We start from the raw sequence: 18087 nt of genomic DNA, 5'->3' as shown, positions 1-18087 counted from the left end.
ACGATGATATTGTTGTATTTCCCGTTGTTCTCGTTGTTTTTGCTGCAAAGCCCTCACTCCATCACACACACAGACACACACAGGCTGGCGCTGATTTACCTAACAAGCGCAACTCGAGGAACAAAAGGCAAAAGGCAGGGCTCAGAGGAGGGGCTCCTGTTGTTGTTTTCATTTAAAGTGATTTAAAAAATTCAAAGGGCAATTGTCATGACACACACACATACACACATAGACTGATGCACGGAATCAGGGAGCGAGTCTGAAGGACATGGAGAGACCCCAAGAAAGGAACTCGTCTTTTGCATCGCTCTAAGGGCCGCTTCTTATTGTTTAGTTCACTTTTGTTATTACGCTGAGTTGCTGCCGTTTTTGTTGCTGTTGGTGTTGCATTTAAACTCATGCAATAACAAACAGGAGAAAAAAAGTTTAATAAATTGTAAGACAGTTTTCAAGAACCTTAACTGAGACAATCAGAAAATGCTACGAGTCCTTATAATTATTTCCAGCAATTGGGGAAAAAATATGAAGATAAGGTCTATAATTTTCTCAAATATTTAGTTTCAAACTTGCCTTTTTTTTCAGTGAGTTAGGGAGCAGGGACAAAGGACACTCATGAGTTGTTTTCCGCCACACAGGATATTCCATGGGCACCCCACGTCTGTGCCGTGCCAGGTTGATTCTATGCTAAATACGAGCAGAACAATGATAATGTCGCATGCTAAATTACATGCAATTATGTATTTTTCTCTCTTCTCCCATTCGGTTGTTGGCTTTCTCCACTTTTTCGAGCAGGACTCCTTGCAACATTACCTCAAACACCGTCAACGCTTTGGTCGCTATCCCTGTCAGGGCTGTCAACGCGGAAAAGTATGTTAATAAGAGAAAAAAAAAGCGGGAACAAAAAGAAGGAAGAAGGAATGCAATAATGGGGAGCTACACCTGAGATTGCATCGTTTTTTGTTGTCATGTTTTGGTTGCCTTCGTCGGCTGTAATTAAGGCAACAAAATTGTTAGCAAGAAGACGAGTATAGTGTTCGATAAATGTACTTGGGTGAAGCCATGCAACTATATAGCTCTGACAAGAAAAGCCAATCTAACAAAGTCACTCTGGAGCTTACAACTTTTTAACAGGTTTAAAAGATGACAGTATTAAAGCATAACAAGTTTATAAAGTCAAAAGAATGAACATTTCTTAGTGTTTATTGAAATCAGTTACTTTTGCCTTTGCAATCGTTGGTATAACAGTTTCTAAGAGATACCATAAAAATACTGGGATTTTTGCTTGGCAAATGGGAGTAGGACATTTTTCGAAGTCCTTCTGACGAGCTGTAGTGGCAAGCCAATCAACTCAACTCAGTTAAAAGGAATTTACAGTCTGCTATTTTAAATCAAGTGAATAAAATATTAAATTATTTCCTATTTCAAGCAAGTCTGGTTTTTACTTTATACTTTATTTTCACAGTAAATAAAAATTAAAGGATATTCCACTAAATTTCAAATATGTCTGGCGCTTCTTCGAAAAGTCCTGCCCTCTCAGTGGCCAGGATTCTGCGCGATGTCCCGAACCGAACCGAACGGTCCAAAAAGGACGAGGCCGAGGACAAGGCTCTGAATGGCGCCCGGAGCGCGGAAAAGAGGCAGCTGGGATTGGGTTTGGGAATCCGAGGCGCAGACGGGGGCGAAGGCGGTTCGGAGAGAGACCCGGACGGAGAGCATGGAGCTACGGCCGGAGACGGCGGCGCGAGTGAGAGCGAGCCATTCGTGAATATTTCATGACCGACGCCAGCGATGGCAGCCTTCGTTCGCCAGGACATCGGAGCTCGGAGAAATGTAGGGAAACGCATCAGCAGAGGCAGCAGCAGCAGCAACGGCGGCAGCGACTGTGGCAGCCGTGGCAGCGGGAAAATCGGCAGCAGGAAAATCGGCAGCCTTTCTGCCGTCGTTGCAGTGGCAGCAGCGCCTCTGAATTTTGGCCAATGCGTGTGCTGCTGGCGTTCAGTAAGAAAAGCGTCGCCCAGCGGTCTAGTACGAACGTATACCGAACGCTTTGTATATCCTGTAAAAATATATCCTGTGTGTGCGATTGATCTCGTCTGCCTGGCTCGTGCGTTGTTCGAAACACAGACTCCTAACTCTGATTGCAATAATGGCAAATTATTCTGGTCTTAGGAAGCCCTCATGCCGTTCTATTATTTTTTTTGTTTTTGTTTAAATTAACATGATCGCAGATTTGTCTAGAGTCTGTTTGCATCTTCATCGCTAAACTTTGGCGACTTTCATTAAACTTTGGCGCCGGTGTTTGCGAACGATTCTCGCACTGCAGCCACTGACTTCTAAAGTTGCGACGAAACCAAAAGCCATCATCAGTGGAAGCTGCCGGCAAAATAATTGCCAGCGATTTCGCCGATGTGGTTGTTGCTGCAGCCCATCTGCTTCTTCAAACTTTACTAGCGACTTTGAGCCGGCTGAGCAGGGCTTCACTTTTTGTTTCGACTTTTTTCCACACTTTTCTCTCGCTTTATTTTTTGGCTGACACTTTACATACCAGACATTGATATTAAAACAGAAGACGTCTGGGGCACTGGCTCGAAGTCGTACTCGACTCGTGCTCACACTCGTCGAGCACAAACTCGCATGACAGGAATATTTATAATTTCCGCTGCCGGCAGACACAACAGAAAAGAACTGAAAGAATAATTTGCGATTACTGGCAGGCAGAAGGCGAAGGAAATCCCTGAAACGATATCCACACAGCCGAATGTAGCAGCGCAGAAATTACAAGCCAAGTGCGCTTGAGTTCGTGTATTTCCGGTTGAACAAACACATAAGCGAAACATAAAAGAAAGGCGAAAAAAAAATATATATATACATATACCTATATCCACTATATATACCCACGACAACAAAAACAAAAAATAACATAAAGGAACCCCCAGTCAGGAGCAGGACGAAAAGTGAAAATACATAGAGGCGAGCATATTTCATAAGTTTGCACTCCGCACATAACACACATAGAAGACAGAGCCCCGAGCCAGAACCAAAACGAGAACCAGAGCCAGAGCCAGAGCCAGAGCCAGAACCAGAGAAAGCTGGCGACAAAGGCGAACGCACGACCTTTGGCACCGAGTTCAGCCCCAGCTCCAGCGGAGGGGTCAGCAAATCAATAGAACGGCAGAGACAAAGCGGCAGTAGAAAGTACAGCGGGACACGGGCAGCGTGCAACGGGCAACGGGCAACGTGCAACGTTAGAAAGCGACCAAAATTCACTCGCGAATAATGCTGACCATGTCGACCCTGATGATGCCTGCACCGACCATAGCCATGGGCGCCCCGCAGATCACAATGGGTCCGCACAAGCCGCCGGAAACGAAGCTGCTGGCCATCCATCCCGCAGCAGCTGCTGCGGCAGCCGCCCAGCAGCAGCAGCACTCGCAGCAGCAGCAGCAGCAGTCGGTGACAGCTGCCCATTTGCAGCACAATGGCCAGCAGCAGCACTCGCAGCAGCAGCAGCAACAGCAGCAGCAGCATGTGTCGCAGCAGCAGCAGCAGCTAGTTGGCAGCAACTCCAAGCCAGGTGAGTGGAAAACCAAATTTTCGCCTCTGCGGGTGAATGTCCTCCGAATTTTGGCGGAATTTCCACCGGCAAAAGGTGTTGCATAAATTGAGAAATGTCGCTGCCATTTTGCCCCTGAGACGTGTCTCGAATGCAGCAGTTTATTGAGCTCCGGTTTATGCAGCTTGGCAGCATTGCTGGGGATAATTTTTCACAACAACTATCATTCTTTGGGGGAAGTGCTGTTTATGAGAATTCGATTCCAAGGAACAACCAATCATTTCATCCCAATGCAACTCTTGATATTTTTGATTTTTACATAAAACAATTATTATTAAATTGTTATAATCTCGTGTTAAAAAAATACAAGTAACAAGATGCCTTGCCAATTTCAAGTGCCTTTAAAAACAATCCATAACTCAGCCTATCACAAATCAAATATAATTTAAGTCGCTTAATCTTTAATGAATAACATTAGATAGCTGCAATTAAAAACTATATAAAAATATCCATTTGCAATCAACTATTTAATTTATTTGAAAAATGTAAACGCACTCATTTGCAATTCTAAACGAACTAGCATTGGCTTTCAAATTGGATTTAATTGAATGAATTTTATTTCCCGAAATAATTGCATTTCATTTTCAGTCAAGGATTTGTGAAAGCTTAAAAAGTTAGTATCCAGAACATTGGCATTATATATTATTAAAGTTTAATTAAATGTTGCTTCTGTGCAAAAGTGCTTTATCTCAGAATATAAAGTTTAATGTTAAATTAAATTACTAAAATATGAAATTTGGAAATCGTTTCTCTTGACAATTAAAATAATATAAAAATTTAAAATTGGAAAGATGATTTTTAAAGTGAAATACGAAAATACCCTTCAACCTTTAAGCAAGATTACTCATCAGACACTTGAGCTTATGAATTCAAGCCAGTGTCCCAGCAATTATAACTCGGGCCAGAAATACCCGAGGCGATCGATATAAGTATTCCATATTTATACAACATTTGTATGCGTCGCACGGCAAAATCATCCTGGCAACACATTCAATTAAACGTATCTCAGACGGTCCGGGGTGCGGCAGGTAGCTTTCAAAAATTCCAATAAACCACAATGTGCCGCACAAGTATCACTTTCTGCTATTTTTGAATGAGTAACATTCTGAGAGGCCGGAGGAAATGCGAATGGCTAAATTCGCACACGTAATCTGAAAATAACAAAACTCGAACACGCATTTCTGAGATGAATTATTGTGGACACCACCCCCGAAAAATGCTCACTGCCTGGCAGGCCGAAATGTCAAGCGTAGGCATTACAAGCATAAATATCAGTTACAATTTTCATATTTTTAACCACAAATGAAAAATTTGATACAGCCCGGCAGCAGGGCAAGGAAATTGCATAGCCGGAGAGATTTACAACTTAAAAACAACTTAAGCCGAAACTTGGAAACAAAGGCAGGACAGGCAGAGACTGATTCCGGGCCTGGGAATGGGATTGGGAATTTTCTCCAATTTGTAGGCCTCCCCTGGATGTCCGTCCCCCCTTCCCGCACAACGGTTGCTAATGGCAAAAACTATACACAAATAGACACAGGCAGGCATAAAACCGGAAACAACGGCACAGGAAGCTGCATGAAAATGAAACGGGCTCTCTCGGAAAACGGGGGACAGCAGGGGAGCTCCGGCTGACTTTGGACTGTAATGAAAAATGGAAAATGTCTACTAAAAATAGTGAAAAGTTGAGTGCGGCTGTGGGGCGGCATCTCTCGTCGAGCCGCCGAGTAGAAAAAGCCAGGCAAGAGCAACTTGAAAATGAATTTAATTATGGCAAAAAAGTGAAAATTTCCACACTTGAGTCTGCGAAGTTTGCCTTTCCCTTTGGCCAGCGGAGCGTTGATGAGCGCTGCAAAGTGTGAGAAAATTACTAGACAAGACAACACCAACTGGCAGGGCATAAATAGCAGGATCTCGGATCCGGGGTGAAAGTGAAGAGTCTGCCGGTTCCGAGCATTGTGTAAGTTGGCTTAATGCGGGGTTGGCTTACGAGTAAAGCAGGCAGCCGTTGCGGAAAACCCAGGGAAATGAGTGCAAAACTGGAGTAAGTGTCTACAGTCTCTAGTCCTTGGCCAGAAAAGGAAAAAAAACCCTAGGAAATGACTTTGAATCGAGGACAATTGACTTGAAGATGAGCGAATCTTAGTTTCTAATTAGTAGAGGCAAACATTTATTTGATTATTCTAAATCGAAAAATAAGAGAATGTCTAAAAATAATTATTGATTATTTTCTAAATAAGCAACAACAGAAATAAGCAGTCATTCAAATCATTTTACGCACAAAACACACCAATTCACTTAAATAAATAGTTTAAAATAATTTCAGCTATCAAGTTCTACTTGTAATATTTAATCGGTCCTTCAATTTCAATTTAACCTATTTTGCTTCACAATTTCTATATATATAATTCATATAAACTTAATGAAATAACTTCCCTCTGGCTTATGCGGTGACCAGAAAAATAAAACCTAGGGAGACTGAGAAGAGGGACAATTGACTTGGCGATGAGCCCCACTTAGTTACTAATTAGCAGAGGACTAGAAAAAGTCGACAACCGCTCACCGACAAAGCAAACATTGATTACCAGGCCAAATGATTGCAAATTGAAAATTAAGCACGCCGCTGAATTTCCAATTCAAATGCGAGGGAGCCAGGAGGAGCCGGGACCCAAACTGCCGGCAAACCGAAAGGAGCAGAGCGTAACAGACACATGCATATAAATTTATATATGCAGGCCACACTCACTGTACAGTATACACCCACACACAGCTGCAGTGGCACACGGTGCATGAACTTTCGAGGAGCACTTACACATACACTGGGCGAATGGGGGAGGGGGTTGTTGCACCTACACACCGCTGTTGCAAAAACAAACAGCGACTGCGAGTTTCTCAAGTGTCGCAACTGCAACAGCAGCAGCAGCGGCAACGGCAGCAGCAGCCGTCGAGCCAACAAGTGCCACAGTAGTTGCTGTTGGTGGAAAGGGAACCAGCCATCCAAAGCATCACAAAAACAACAACGACATCCATAAGGGCCAACCACAGTGGCATTTACCCCTGAAAGACCTTTCATATACTAGAAGGGTTACTTTTCTAGGCGTGTTTCCTTATTTTATTTACTTTACAAACTTAGAGTATAGTTACTTGTGTTAAAAAATTACCGAAAAAAATGCAAGATAGATTTTTTAAACCCTTAAATTTAGCACCTCCCACGATGCACTATATATATTTTATTTCCTCCTCCAATCGTTGTCTTATTTCGTTCCACTAATTTCCACTGTATTTCGCACTATTATCTCTATCTGCCTGTGATCCGCCAGCACTTGGCTGTTTTTCTTTTGGCCCCAAATGATGCAACAAGAACAACAACAGCAGCGGCAACGAGCGCGCTTTACTTTCGCTCAGGCGACGGCGACAGCAAAACTTTTAAATTGGTTGGCAACACTTGCAGCTTACACACACACAACCAGCCCAACACACTCGTACACACATCCTAAATGTTTGTTTTGGAAATGAATTTGGAAATTTTTGTATGGCACAGAGTGGGTGGGTTGGGGAAAATGGGTGGAAAAGTGGCAAAGTGAGGCGAGAGACAGCGGGCAACACCTCAAAGTAATTTGCCAGCAAATCATTGGAAGGAGTCAACTTCCAAGGAGGAAAAAGCAGAGGGATCTGAGCAGCCGAAAAGTATGCAATGCCAAATGAAACCCACACACACACACATGCGAGTGAGAGCGTATAATGTGTGTGTGCCGTGTGTGTTTGTGTGGGTAAAAACCACCAAAGTGAAATGCATTTATCGACCGCAAAGCGTTCGAAATGAAATATGTTTAAAGGATTTTAATACCCCAGCAGGAACGTGGAGTCTGCATCAGTATCCTGGGTGTGTGTGAGTGTAAGAAGCTGGTTGTGTGGGTGTACAAGAGCGGGGGCAGCAGGATTCCAGGATGCGGGCGAACACAAAAAGTCAATGAATTCGTTTGGCGAATTGAAAAATTAATTCAGTTGCCGTCGCTGGCATTGATAAGGAAAAGCGGAGCAGGAAAAACTTTTGCCCGCCGCTCTCCTTTCATGTGTCTTTATCTTTGCAGTCTGTGTGTGTGTGTATGTGTGTTTGTACTTACACATACATTGACAAGCTTTTCACTTACTAATGATTTCTCATTTCGCTTACGGTATTTCCCTGTTATTTGTGCTTTTTGTCTTACTTTGCGTTTTACAGCCACACAGCACAGCTCCTATATACTTGTATAAATATATATGTACACGGGCCAAATTACTCACTGACGTTGTTGTGGATTTTCCTCCCCCACCAGAAAAACGAAGGAAATTAAGCAAAAAGCGCAAAGATTTATTTCGCTTTGATCAAAATTAAATGAATTGATTTTAATACGCCCCGTGGGCAAGATATTTCCTTGGCTCTTGCAAATGAAAACGCATAAAAAAGGTGTTGGTTGGCCTTGTGGGCGTGGACGTGGACGTCGGTGGGTGTGCCTCGTTGTAGCTCTGGGTTTGGGTAGAGCTCGTTGTGAGCTTTATTTTATGCCAGCGGCCATTACAATTGAGTAGCTACAGCCATCGCCATGCACGAGTGTCTGTGTTAGCCATTTGAATTCCCAGCAGCACTGGTATTGGTAGTGGCACTGGCTCTGGTATTGGTATTGGTGCGGAGAGCTCGTGCTTAAAGACGCTCAATAAATTCCCATTGAATTGGGTACAAAGTGGAGGATGCGATAAAATGTTTAAGGAAATCGTGTCAATGAATTAATGCGGTTCAGCTTGAAGTAAGCAACTTTAAAGATAAAGAAAGCAAGGCCTTATTTCGATTTTTTAAAATGTAAACCACTCTTATTGATTGTTGATTTGTTATGCAAAATTTTTTGGCCCTCTCTAGGTAGGAATTAAAGTATTGATCGTTGAAAAAAGAAGGATACTAGAACTCAATTCGGTAAAATTATTATCAAATTAAATTTTGTACAAATAACCACTCTTAAATACTAAATATCTAAGGACTCACACGCTTTATGTCCGCCTAAAAATAGGATGCTTTCCGGCAAAAGAACTCGTCACCGAGTGAAACACAAAAATCGTGGCTCCATTTTATGTCCCTGCCCTGGCCTGTTCATTCCGTTTGATTACATTTCATTTGATTTGTAACATTTTTGGCCGTCCACTCCTGGGCCCATTCCTTACACTGCAATTCCTTTTGTGTTTCTTTTTGCTTCCTGTTGGCGGCGACAAATGAAAAGTTTACATTTCATTGCTCAATTCGACATTTGACATTTGGCAGCGGCACTGGCATAGAAAATGAGGTTCAGAGTGCTCACAGTGCCAGTTTTTGCACAGTATCCTCCGATTTTTTGTCTGTGAATTCTTGCTTCTTTTATTTTTTAAATTTCAAACAATTGACAGCGGCGTCATTGTTGTTGTTCTTATTGTTTGTCATCGCATTTGTCGTCCTTTGTCTGTCGCCTCTCCGTGTTCTCTGGCGCCTCATAATAAAAGTGTCTGCGATCCGCTCGCTTGTTGCACGGTGTAACAAATTGGTGATGCTCGCACCGCCTCCAAATGGATGGGATTTGGACGCGGACTCGAATGGCGGATTTGCAGGTGCCCAGTGGGGGCCAGGTGCTACTATTCTGTGTCCAGCCACTGGTCAACACTTTGGCGCAATTTAAATTTCATGCATTTTTCATTAACACCAAAATGGAGGCGACCACTCGACTGGGGCCCTCCATTACCCAGCGACAAGGACATGAACTCTTTTACTGACTCGGGCCAAGAAAGAGTGCAACAGCCGCGGGAAAAGCACTAATGGTAGTTTCCAAAAACGTTGAATAACCTTATAAATTGTTTATAACTTTAAAAGCTACTTACGGAACTTTTGTAAGCTATTGTTTTTATGCTTTAAGAAGTGTAAACTTTATTTTTACATATTAAAATAAATATTTCAAGTTTATTTAGTTAATTTTTTAGTGATTTTGGATTCGTTGATTTTAGTTTTAGAAACTCTTTGCCCATATCTCTGCCTGATATCTTAGAAATATACCATAACAGGAGGAACTTTTCTGATGACCGCAACTGTAGATTAAGAGGCTGCAAAGAAAGAGGGCCAAAAGCGAGTTGGCTCATCTTAAATGCCCATCTATTTTACTGCTGCAGCCCCATATATATACCAAACATACAGAAAGGACACTTGGGCTCGTGGGCCGAGGCGCATTTACATTTTCGTACTTTCGCCATGCCCAGCGTCCAGCCCGCTGACCCCTGATCCTGGCTCCCTCGGCCCCTCCCATAGTTTGGTCCGTATCGATTTTGAGTGTCGCCTGCCATTCAAATGGTTTTTATTTCGCATTTATGTGCCCGCCCCAGACTTTGTGCCCGCTCCAACTCATCCTCATTTTTTCCTCAGCCGCTGGCTGACTTTGGCACGTTTTAATGCATTGGCCACAGTGCCTCCGACTGCCGTCAAGCTGGGACTGAGGTTACACGGAGAAAAAGTCTTTAAAATATTAAAAAAATTAAATCAAGCTAAATTTTTATAGAATTCTTTTTAATAATATATTTAAAATGCTTGATTTTCATGGATACTACTTTAGTTTTTCTTTCATAAATTAGAAGAAGAGATGTAAATCTTCTAGGAAAATATATTGACTTTCCTTATCAAATAGCTTATTACAATTGCCATAATCCTTTTTGTCTCTGTGTGCACCACGTACGTGTGAGTCCTTTCCTTAACCCTTTGCCATCGTGTCCGCATTGTTTTGCTCGTTTGGCATTTCAGCTCCACAGCTTTCTTTGCCTTCGTTTTTATGTCCTGGCCAAACTTTTGCATAAAGTCATTTGGGGCGTTGATGGAATTTTTGAGCGGAGCTCCGATCTTTGGTCCCTGCGAAAAGCGTTTAGTCTTGAGCTAAATTTTATGAGCTGTGCGTGCGGACTTCTGTTTGAGTTTGGTCTCATTTGCGCTGGCAAATACGGCAATTTATGCAAATAATAATTTATAAAATTTCGCATAGTTTTTCGGGGCCGGGCTTAGTCGAAAATAAAAACAGTTTGGGCTAAATAAAACAAACTGTAGGTAAATAAAACATGGACTGCCGAATTCCGACTGCCGACCGCCCCGGGTTTTCGGCTTGGCCTGGCCATAAAAAGTGCTAAGTAAACACATGTGCCCCACCGCCCAGCCGCCCCCAGCCGAGAAGCCCCAGTTTCCGCACCCGCAAAGCAAATGCCTGCACATAGTGTAAACACATAAATTTATGCATTTTCAATGGAGAGCTGTTAGCATAAATTTACAGCCCAAAAAAATGAAATAAAATTGGGGGAAAATCAACGACTGGCGCTTGGGGTGGCCGGGGAAAATGGTGTTGGAGGGTCAGCCAGCAACAACAACAACAGCAAGCCGTACAAAAGTGCTTAACAAAACAAAACAAAACAAAGCAGAACTGAGCGAAAATAGCGTTAAAGCAACGCAAAGCAAACAGTCGACAGTTGAGTTGCTGCAGAGCTCGAAACAAACAAAAAATGCAAACAGAAAAAAAACAGAAAGCACCCAGCAAAAAGGCAACTCGCCGGATAGCGGAAGGGGGTGGCAAGGGTCGAGTGGGGAGTGGGCGCTCAAGGGTTAAGGGACAGGGACCAGCTGGGGTGTCCTGCAAAAAACTTGAAGCAAATAGAGGCACTGCTTTAAAAACCTTAACACATTTCCAATGATTGGATCAATAAACGGCGACAAGTGCCACTGGATTGTTCGGTGTGAGATTTATTGTGTGTGTGTGTGTGTGTGGGTATAGACACTGACAGAAAACCACACACATTTCCTTGTAATTTTATATTAAAAAAAAGTAGTACTAAACAAACAGTGTTTTTTAGCAGTCAACTTAAGAAAGTCTAATCTCTTTAATTGTTATCTATTTCTTTCTCTTGAAATCTAGTTACAAGATGTATTTATTTAATCAATATTCCATTAAGCCCCTTTTTCTCTGAGTGTAAGTGTGTGTGACTGCCGCTAACTACGGCCAATTGGCAATACGGAAAAGAACAACTGCTGCACTTTTCGGCAGGATGCGTGTCTCCCTGCTATTTTTGCATACTTGCGTTTGCTGCCAGCTGACACTGCTAGGCACCGGGTATATTTTTCGTTGTTAAAGACAGACCTTTTAACCTGCACCTCTGATCCCCCCCTATCCCTTTTTTGTGCTCACCCTTCGCCCAGGGCAGAAAGGGCTGCAACTCCAATACCGATTACATATGGCAAACGATTCACCTCGCGGACCTTCAAAAAAGAGTCAATTCAAAGCGTAAGCCAGAAGCTTACTAATCCTCAAGCAAGAGTATGATTCAGAAACGCATCGTTTCTGAATAAAACCACGATGTGTTTTGTATAAAGTTTCTCTAATTATAAATATCAGTTGCCATGACCATTTCACATTTGTGCTCGGCAGAGAGTTGAATGGAAGCCGCAGAAAACAATTTGCAAACTTTTCCGGATCTGCGGTGGCTTTTCTCATGTCCCTTTCTTCCGCAAAAAGCAAACTTTAAACATTTTCATCGCACTTTTCAGCTAGCCGGAGTTAGATATGTCAATAAGCACGCACACCGAACATCCCCGGCAACTTATCAATTTTTCCATGCTCAAACCCACTTAGAGAAGATCCCTGTGGAGAAGTCAGGGGCATTTTCCGGGGGATAGGGATACGGGCGGGGACTGTACAAACATTTGACTCCGCCGGAGAGGCGATGGCAAAGTCAAAACGAAGCGGAGATGCAGTCGGAAATGCCATTGAAAATAGTTTAAAGTTGCACCAAAAAGGATATTGAGCTAAGCCAGTTGCAGCTTACAACGAGCACTAGGGGAGGGTGTGGGTGTCCCTAATGCACTGGGAACAAATTATAAAGCAAATAATATTGATATAAAATTGAAAATGAGAGAGTTTTAAATATTAAGTTCAAAAAACTTAACGTTCTAATGTGAAATATAATATTTAGAAGTGAGGAATATTTAATTTTCAAGATTTTCCCCGAGTGCACAGTGTATGTGCCCGTGGTGGTGTCCTCTGTTGGTTTTCTATTTGCCTTCGACTCGCTGCTCGCTGGCTGCTTATGGAAATCCGCATGATGATTGCATATCCTTCGCCAGAGACGCTGCCATATCCCTAATGCCGCCGAAAGTTTGCGTTCATTTGCCTGCTGCACGCTGCACGCTGCCTGCCAGCCGGATTCGTCCTTTTCTTCTCGTTCCTTTCTTCCTGCCATATATTTCGCCCCGTTCTCGTTTTTTCCGTGATGCTTTCAGCTGAGAAAACTTTTACTTGGTTTTTCCTATTTTCCTAGTCGGCTGCTGCGGTGGCGGTGGCCAAAGTGTTTCTCTTGCATTTGAAGAGCTTTTTCTTAATGTCACTTATGCATAAGTTCCTATGAGTTTGGCCACACACACACAGCTCTGCCGTCATACATATATGCATATCCATGGCCGGGGTGGAAGCTCACCCTTGTTTGCATGCGGATAAAAGTGCAGCGAGAGTGTGCGAGTGTGCGTGTGGGGGCGAGTGGGTGTTTGTGTTTGAGACTAACTTGATGGCACATCCTCCATGGGGATTTACAAGTGCTTAGTTCTATGTCGCAAAAAAACGCTTTAATATTATTATACTTTCTTCTCTATGTGCACTAGCAATTCTTGCTATTTTTTCATTTGCTTTTAAATTAAATTAAATAGCCAGGGACGAAGGCAATACAAGTTGAAAGCCCAGATTCTTAAAGGCTTGGTGTGAATTATAATTTATATTTAGCTACCCAGATTCTTCAGTTAGATTTGCTTCTCCTTTTTATACACTGCTAAATTAAATAAAATACTCAAAGGAATCTCTATAAAGACTAACGGATTGCCAAAGGTTCTTAAAGCTTCCCTCTAGCCACAAAAATCATAAATAAATACCGACGCCCACGCACACACGCGCACACCCGCCTTGATGTATTACATGTGTTGGCATTATTTACTTAACTCGGCTCTGCTCTATTTTAGCCGCTCCAAAAAGTCAAGTCTACTTTTGTGGCGCAGCTATTAGTGCAGCAGCGACGCCGACAGAGGCAGCGGCAAATGGCAACAACAATGCCATAGCCAGGACACAAGGATGAAGACATTAAGGCCCAGCATGCGCTACCAACACACACACACAAACAGCTACCGACATGGGCGTAAAGAGAAAGAAATATAATGCCAACATAACATTTAATCCAAGGAATTCCATATCGCAGCCAGTGGGGAAGCCAGGCGAAGGCAACGAGCATTTGGCACCGTGAAGCAAAGTTGGCTTTTGATGGGTGGGAAATGTGGTTCCACAAACAACAGGGGTAACCCTAGAAGGGCTTTCAGTTTTGGGGTATTCGTTGAAGTAACAGGCAATCAGCATTTAATTAGTCAAGTCTTGGCCTTAGCTGTTAATCTTAGGAAATACACGGAAAATTAACAACCTTCGAACTAGAAATGACCGAAAAAACAGAGAATTAGCTTTAAAACTTATGATATTTATTATATTTATTGATGTTTTAGATAAACTTATACATATAGAGCACAAATATTTATAATTTTAAAGCTTGATCTAACTTTCCTGCTTATCGCTTATTATTTACTTGCACCTTTGACTAAGAAAAACCATCATCCGAGTTGCTCTATCCGTCTTATGGCTAATACCAGGACGATCATTGCGTAATCTGGGCAGGGAACTCGTAATGTTTATTTCCACTGTGCTTATCTGGACAAAGTCAGAGTCAGAGGTCCTGGCTGTGGCACACGAGAAAAAATAGAGGAGAGCGCAGCAGAAATACTTTTAGCAGCTGAACCGAGCTCAGCCAAGTTGGCTGGGAATGAGCCAGAGCCAGCCAGCAACGGAAGGAAGAAATAATCATAAAAATTATTTCAGGACGCACACACACACACGAGCAGGCTACATAATGCACACACACACACACACACGTGTGTGTGAGTGGTGATCATAATGTTGCAAGGCGTCTGGGGCAACCGCTGGGGAATCTCTTCATTTTCGATGCCTTGGCAGGATTTACACTTTAATGGCAAGGCGGGGGCGTGGCTGCCCTTTTTAATTTTCGTGCTTCATATTTTCTATTTAGCAGGAGATGTGTGCATGCATGTGTGTGTGTGTGTGGGTGTTAATGGGTCTCGTGTCTGGCCAAAGTGAACACAAAAATTGATATCCCGCCGTCAGTTTTAATGCCCTATGAATGCGGCTAATGAAACTGTGCGCACTTTTTATTATCACTTCTTAAACCACATTTAATGCTCATCTCTCGTTCTTCGTCTCATTTTCTTTGCAGGTAAGCCAACAGCCTCGACTCTCTACACCAGGAAAAAAAAACAAAACAAACTCAATTGAAAGACGGTAATTTTGGGGCAACGCAACAACGGTGAGTTGCAAAAGCCGCATGCCGGCTGGAAGTCGTGGCAAATTTGATTTATTCGGGCACGTGGATGCACCCGGGGGGCGCCAAGAACCAAAAACCAAAAAAAAATATAAGACGTTAAGCAAAAGGCCAACGGGGCAGCTACCGCTTCAGCAGCGACAGCATCGTTAACATTTAATTATGCCATTTTCATTTCCGTAATGAAATGAACTTGTTAGCCAGATGGGAAGCCCCTTTGTTCTTTTATTCATTGCCCTGGCAAATTATCATTGATTTTGTTGCTTAATCCGGCCGAACGTCGCACTAAGGTGAGCATTAAATCGAATTAATTTCGGGTGCTGCCCCGCTCCAGCTCCTTCAGTCCAGTCCAAGTCCTGCTGGAGTGGCCATTTGACATTTGTCGACAAAACGTTTACATTAAATGTTTGGCCGTGTGACCGTGGCCGGTTTCTTTGCTTTTTGTTTCGCATTCACGTTTGTATTATTCCGCCCCCTTGCCAATGTCTTGGCCTTGTCTACGGGTCGGCATTCCGGGAATTCTGCACATTGTCCGGACGGAGCGAAAGTGACAGGGATGGCCGAGGAGGATAGAACGGGAGCCGGACGCTTAGCGCCCGAGTTGAGACATTTGCGTTGACAATTGCTCGGAATTGGAAATAAGATATTTGCGGGAGACGCCACTTTTATTTGAGCCTGGGAATTCGGGATCCAAGCTGAAGCTTATTTATTGGCAATTCTGGGAATGCCATGACCATACATTAGTCAAACCCGAATGGCAAATGCAATTAAACACATCACTTTACCAATCTTCCCTTCAAAAATCACTCAATTTGAAATGTTCTTTCGGGTTTTTCGGGTCGACACGCTCCATTAAGCGGCAAACAAATGCCGAGTGAAAGGAACCGCCCGAGGTTTGTACGCAAATTTTTTAATTTATTGCATAAAATGTTTCGGGTTTTCCTATGCTGGCAAGCCACAAAAGCCAAAGAAATTGTTTCAATTTGTCATGACAATTTCTTTGAAATGCCGCAGCTAAAAAATGTCCTTCTCGGCCTCCGCCCACCGAAAAGTAAAAAGGAGCAGGCAAGGCAAGCCGCGAGTCTTGCGAGTCCTGGGCGGGGGCAATGCCATCGTCTGCCATCAAAGCACTGAATTCAATTTGGTTTAGGAAGAAGCCCGGCTCATTCCTTTGGCAATTTCCCCGAGTTCCCCGTAGGTCTATGTCGGCTGCTTTATTTGCTCGACTGTAATTTGCAATTTTCACCTTGCCGCCGAGGGAAAAATCGCGGGAAGGAAATCGTTGAGAGCTAGACCATTATCAGGCACGAGGGTGGCATGGGGTCGCCGAGAGTTGACAAATCAGCGACGCCTTCCAAATGACATTAAAGCCAGCTCTGCTGAGCCGGGCCCAGCCGAGGCCGTAATGCTTGGCTGCCTGGCTGCCGCTGATGATAATGGATGCCGCTCTTGCTTTTGGCTCAGCCATTTGGCAGGCATTCGCAGTAAATCTGATATTTCCCCTTGGCATAAATAAATAAGCACATGGAGGAGGCGGCCCAAAACCGATCACAATCTGAAATTGCAGCCTGCAAACAGTGCCAAATTAATGTTGCACAATGTGGCTGATTGTGGCTGGTCTTCCAAACGGGAGAGATATTTGACTTGGAACTTGAGGTACACATTGCGGCAGATTCGATATAATATTCATCAGTTCTTGTCTGAATAAAATAATTACTAAATTGTTAAGATAGTACTTTAAAGTACTGGTAACAAACCAGACTGAGTAAAGTGTAGTTTAAAGTCGACACATCCAGCTATTCCTCATTCCTTTGTCTATACCTTGTGGCTGCCACTCACGCAAATTAAAAGCAACGTGTCTCTTGGCAACGAAATCCAACGGACCAAACATCTCACGTGGCAAAACCAAACTGAACCCGGGCAGGACAATAAATCTTCAGATGGAAGCGTTGGCATCGATGATGCGCCTTTAAGCTGCTTAGTCTCTGTCCGCATCCTGGCTCAGTCCCCCCCCAAACACCCCGTTCACCCGCCGCCACTGGGCTTCGCTTGCAATTTCCGCTGCGCCGGCGGGACGCATATTAGCCGGCTGCCACTGGATTCTGGGTGGACAGGCGACGGAAGCATCACGGCGGAAGCGCAGGAACAAAGTAGCTTGGGCAGCCGGGGGAGGCTGCAGATGCAGCTAGAGCTGGGGCTGGAAATTCTGAAGGAGCTCCAGCTGATGACTGGCAGTCGCGGATGTAACAATATGATTGGATTATTATTATATTTATTGAATGGGGATGGTACCGGGCCCGGTTCAAGTGTTGGAGCTTGGGCGCCAGATAATGAATGGTGGCATTGGCTCCGGCATCTTATCCTTTTTTTTTATCCTCTCCTATTCTGCTGCCCGAGTTTTTCTTCTAACACTTTTTTTCGCTGGCCTCAAATGGCAGGCAGACATGCAATCAGCCGGAATCTTCGCCGGGCGGGCGTTTGTAATTGGGCCCTTTTATCTCGTTCACCGTTCGGGCCAATTAAAGTTAGTTTGCAAAGTAATTAAGACGATTATGTGGCGCTCAAGTATCAATAAGCGCCAATTATCCAAGTATTTCGCATCGATTGTTACTCGTTGCGGCGCTCTTTTCGGTTTTCGCTTCAAATAATTTTGTTAGATAATTTTTTAGCGCCACTTAAGTGATTGCTTTCGCTGGCTAAGGCAAGGTTATGTAAATGGAAAATGGAAAATGGGTAACGTAATTGCGGACACGGAAAATAATTATTGAAAGAGCTTCGGGCGGAAAGAGTTGTCAGACAAGGATTTAATTGGGGGCTCGGCGTGTGATGGAAGTCGGTTTAAAGGTGAATTTTCCTCTAGTTTAAAAAGGTGCACAGGGGAAATTAAAAGCTGTAAAAGAAATTTTATATTTGAAATTAAATTTTTTAAATGTGAGAATTTATTAGGTCGCTTTCAATATTTTATGGTATTCATTAAGACAATTTTAAATGATTTATATATGAGTTTACCATTTCTATATCTTTCAAAACAGATT

At 43.3% G+C, this 18087-nt stretch overlaps 1 protein-coding gene across 1 annotated transcript in view; it reads left to right on the top strand.

The window, feature by feature from the left end:
- Nucleotides 1–1425: 1425 nt before the first annotated feature.
- LOC108077621 (cytotoxic granule associated RNA binding protein TIA1) overlaps nt 1426–18087 on the top strand; it is a 93304-nt gene continuing 76642 nt past the window's right edge. Inside the window, 2 exon segments of the mRNA XM_070287311.1 lie at nt 1426–2073; nt 2670–3574. Coding sequence (XP_070143412.1) covers nt 3277–3574 — 298 coding nt within the window. The 5' untranslated portion in view covers nt 1426–2073; nt 2670–3276.

Source organism: Drosophila kikkawai, chromosome 3R (genome assembly GCF_030179895.1).
Source record: "Drosophila kikkawai strain 14028-0561.14 chromosome 3R, DkikHiC1v2, whole genome shotgun sequence".
Classification (NCBI taxonomy): domain Eukaryota; kingdom Metazoa; phylum Arthropoda; class Insecta; order Diptera; family Drosophilidae; genus Drosophila; species Drosophila kikkawai.
This window is presented reverse-complemented; position numbering and strand designations above follow the sequence as displayed.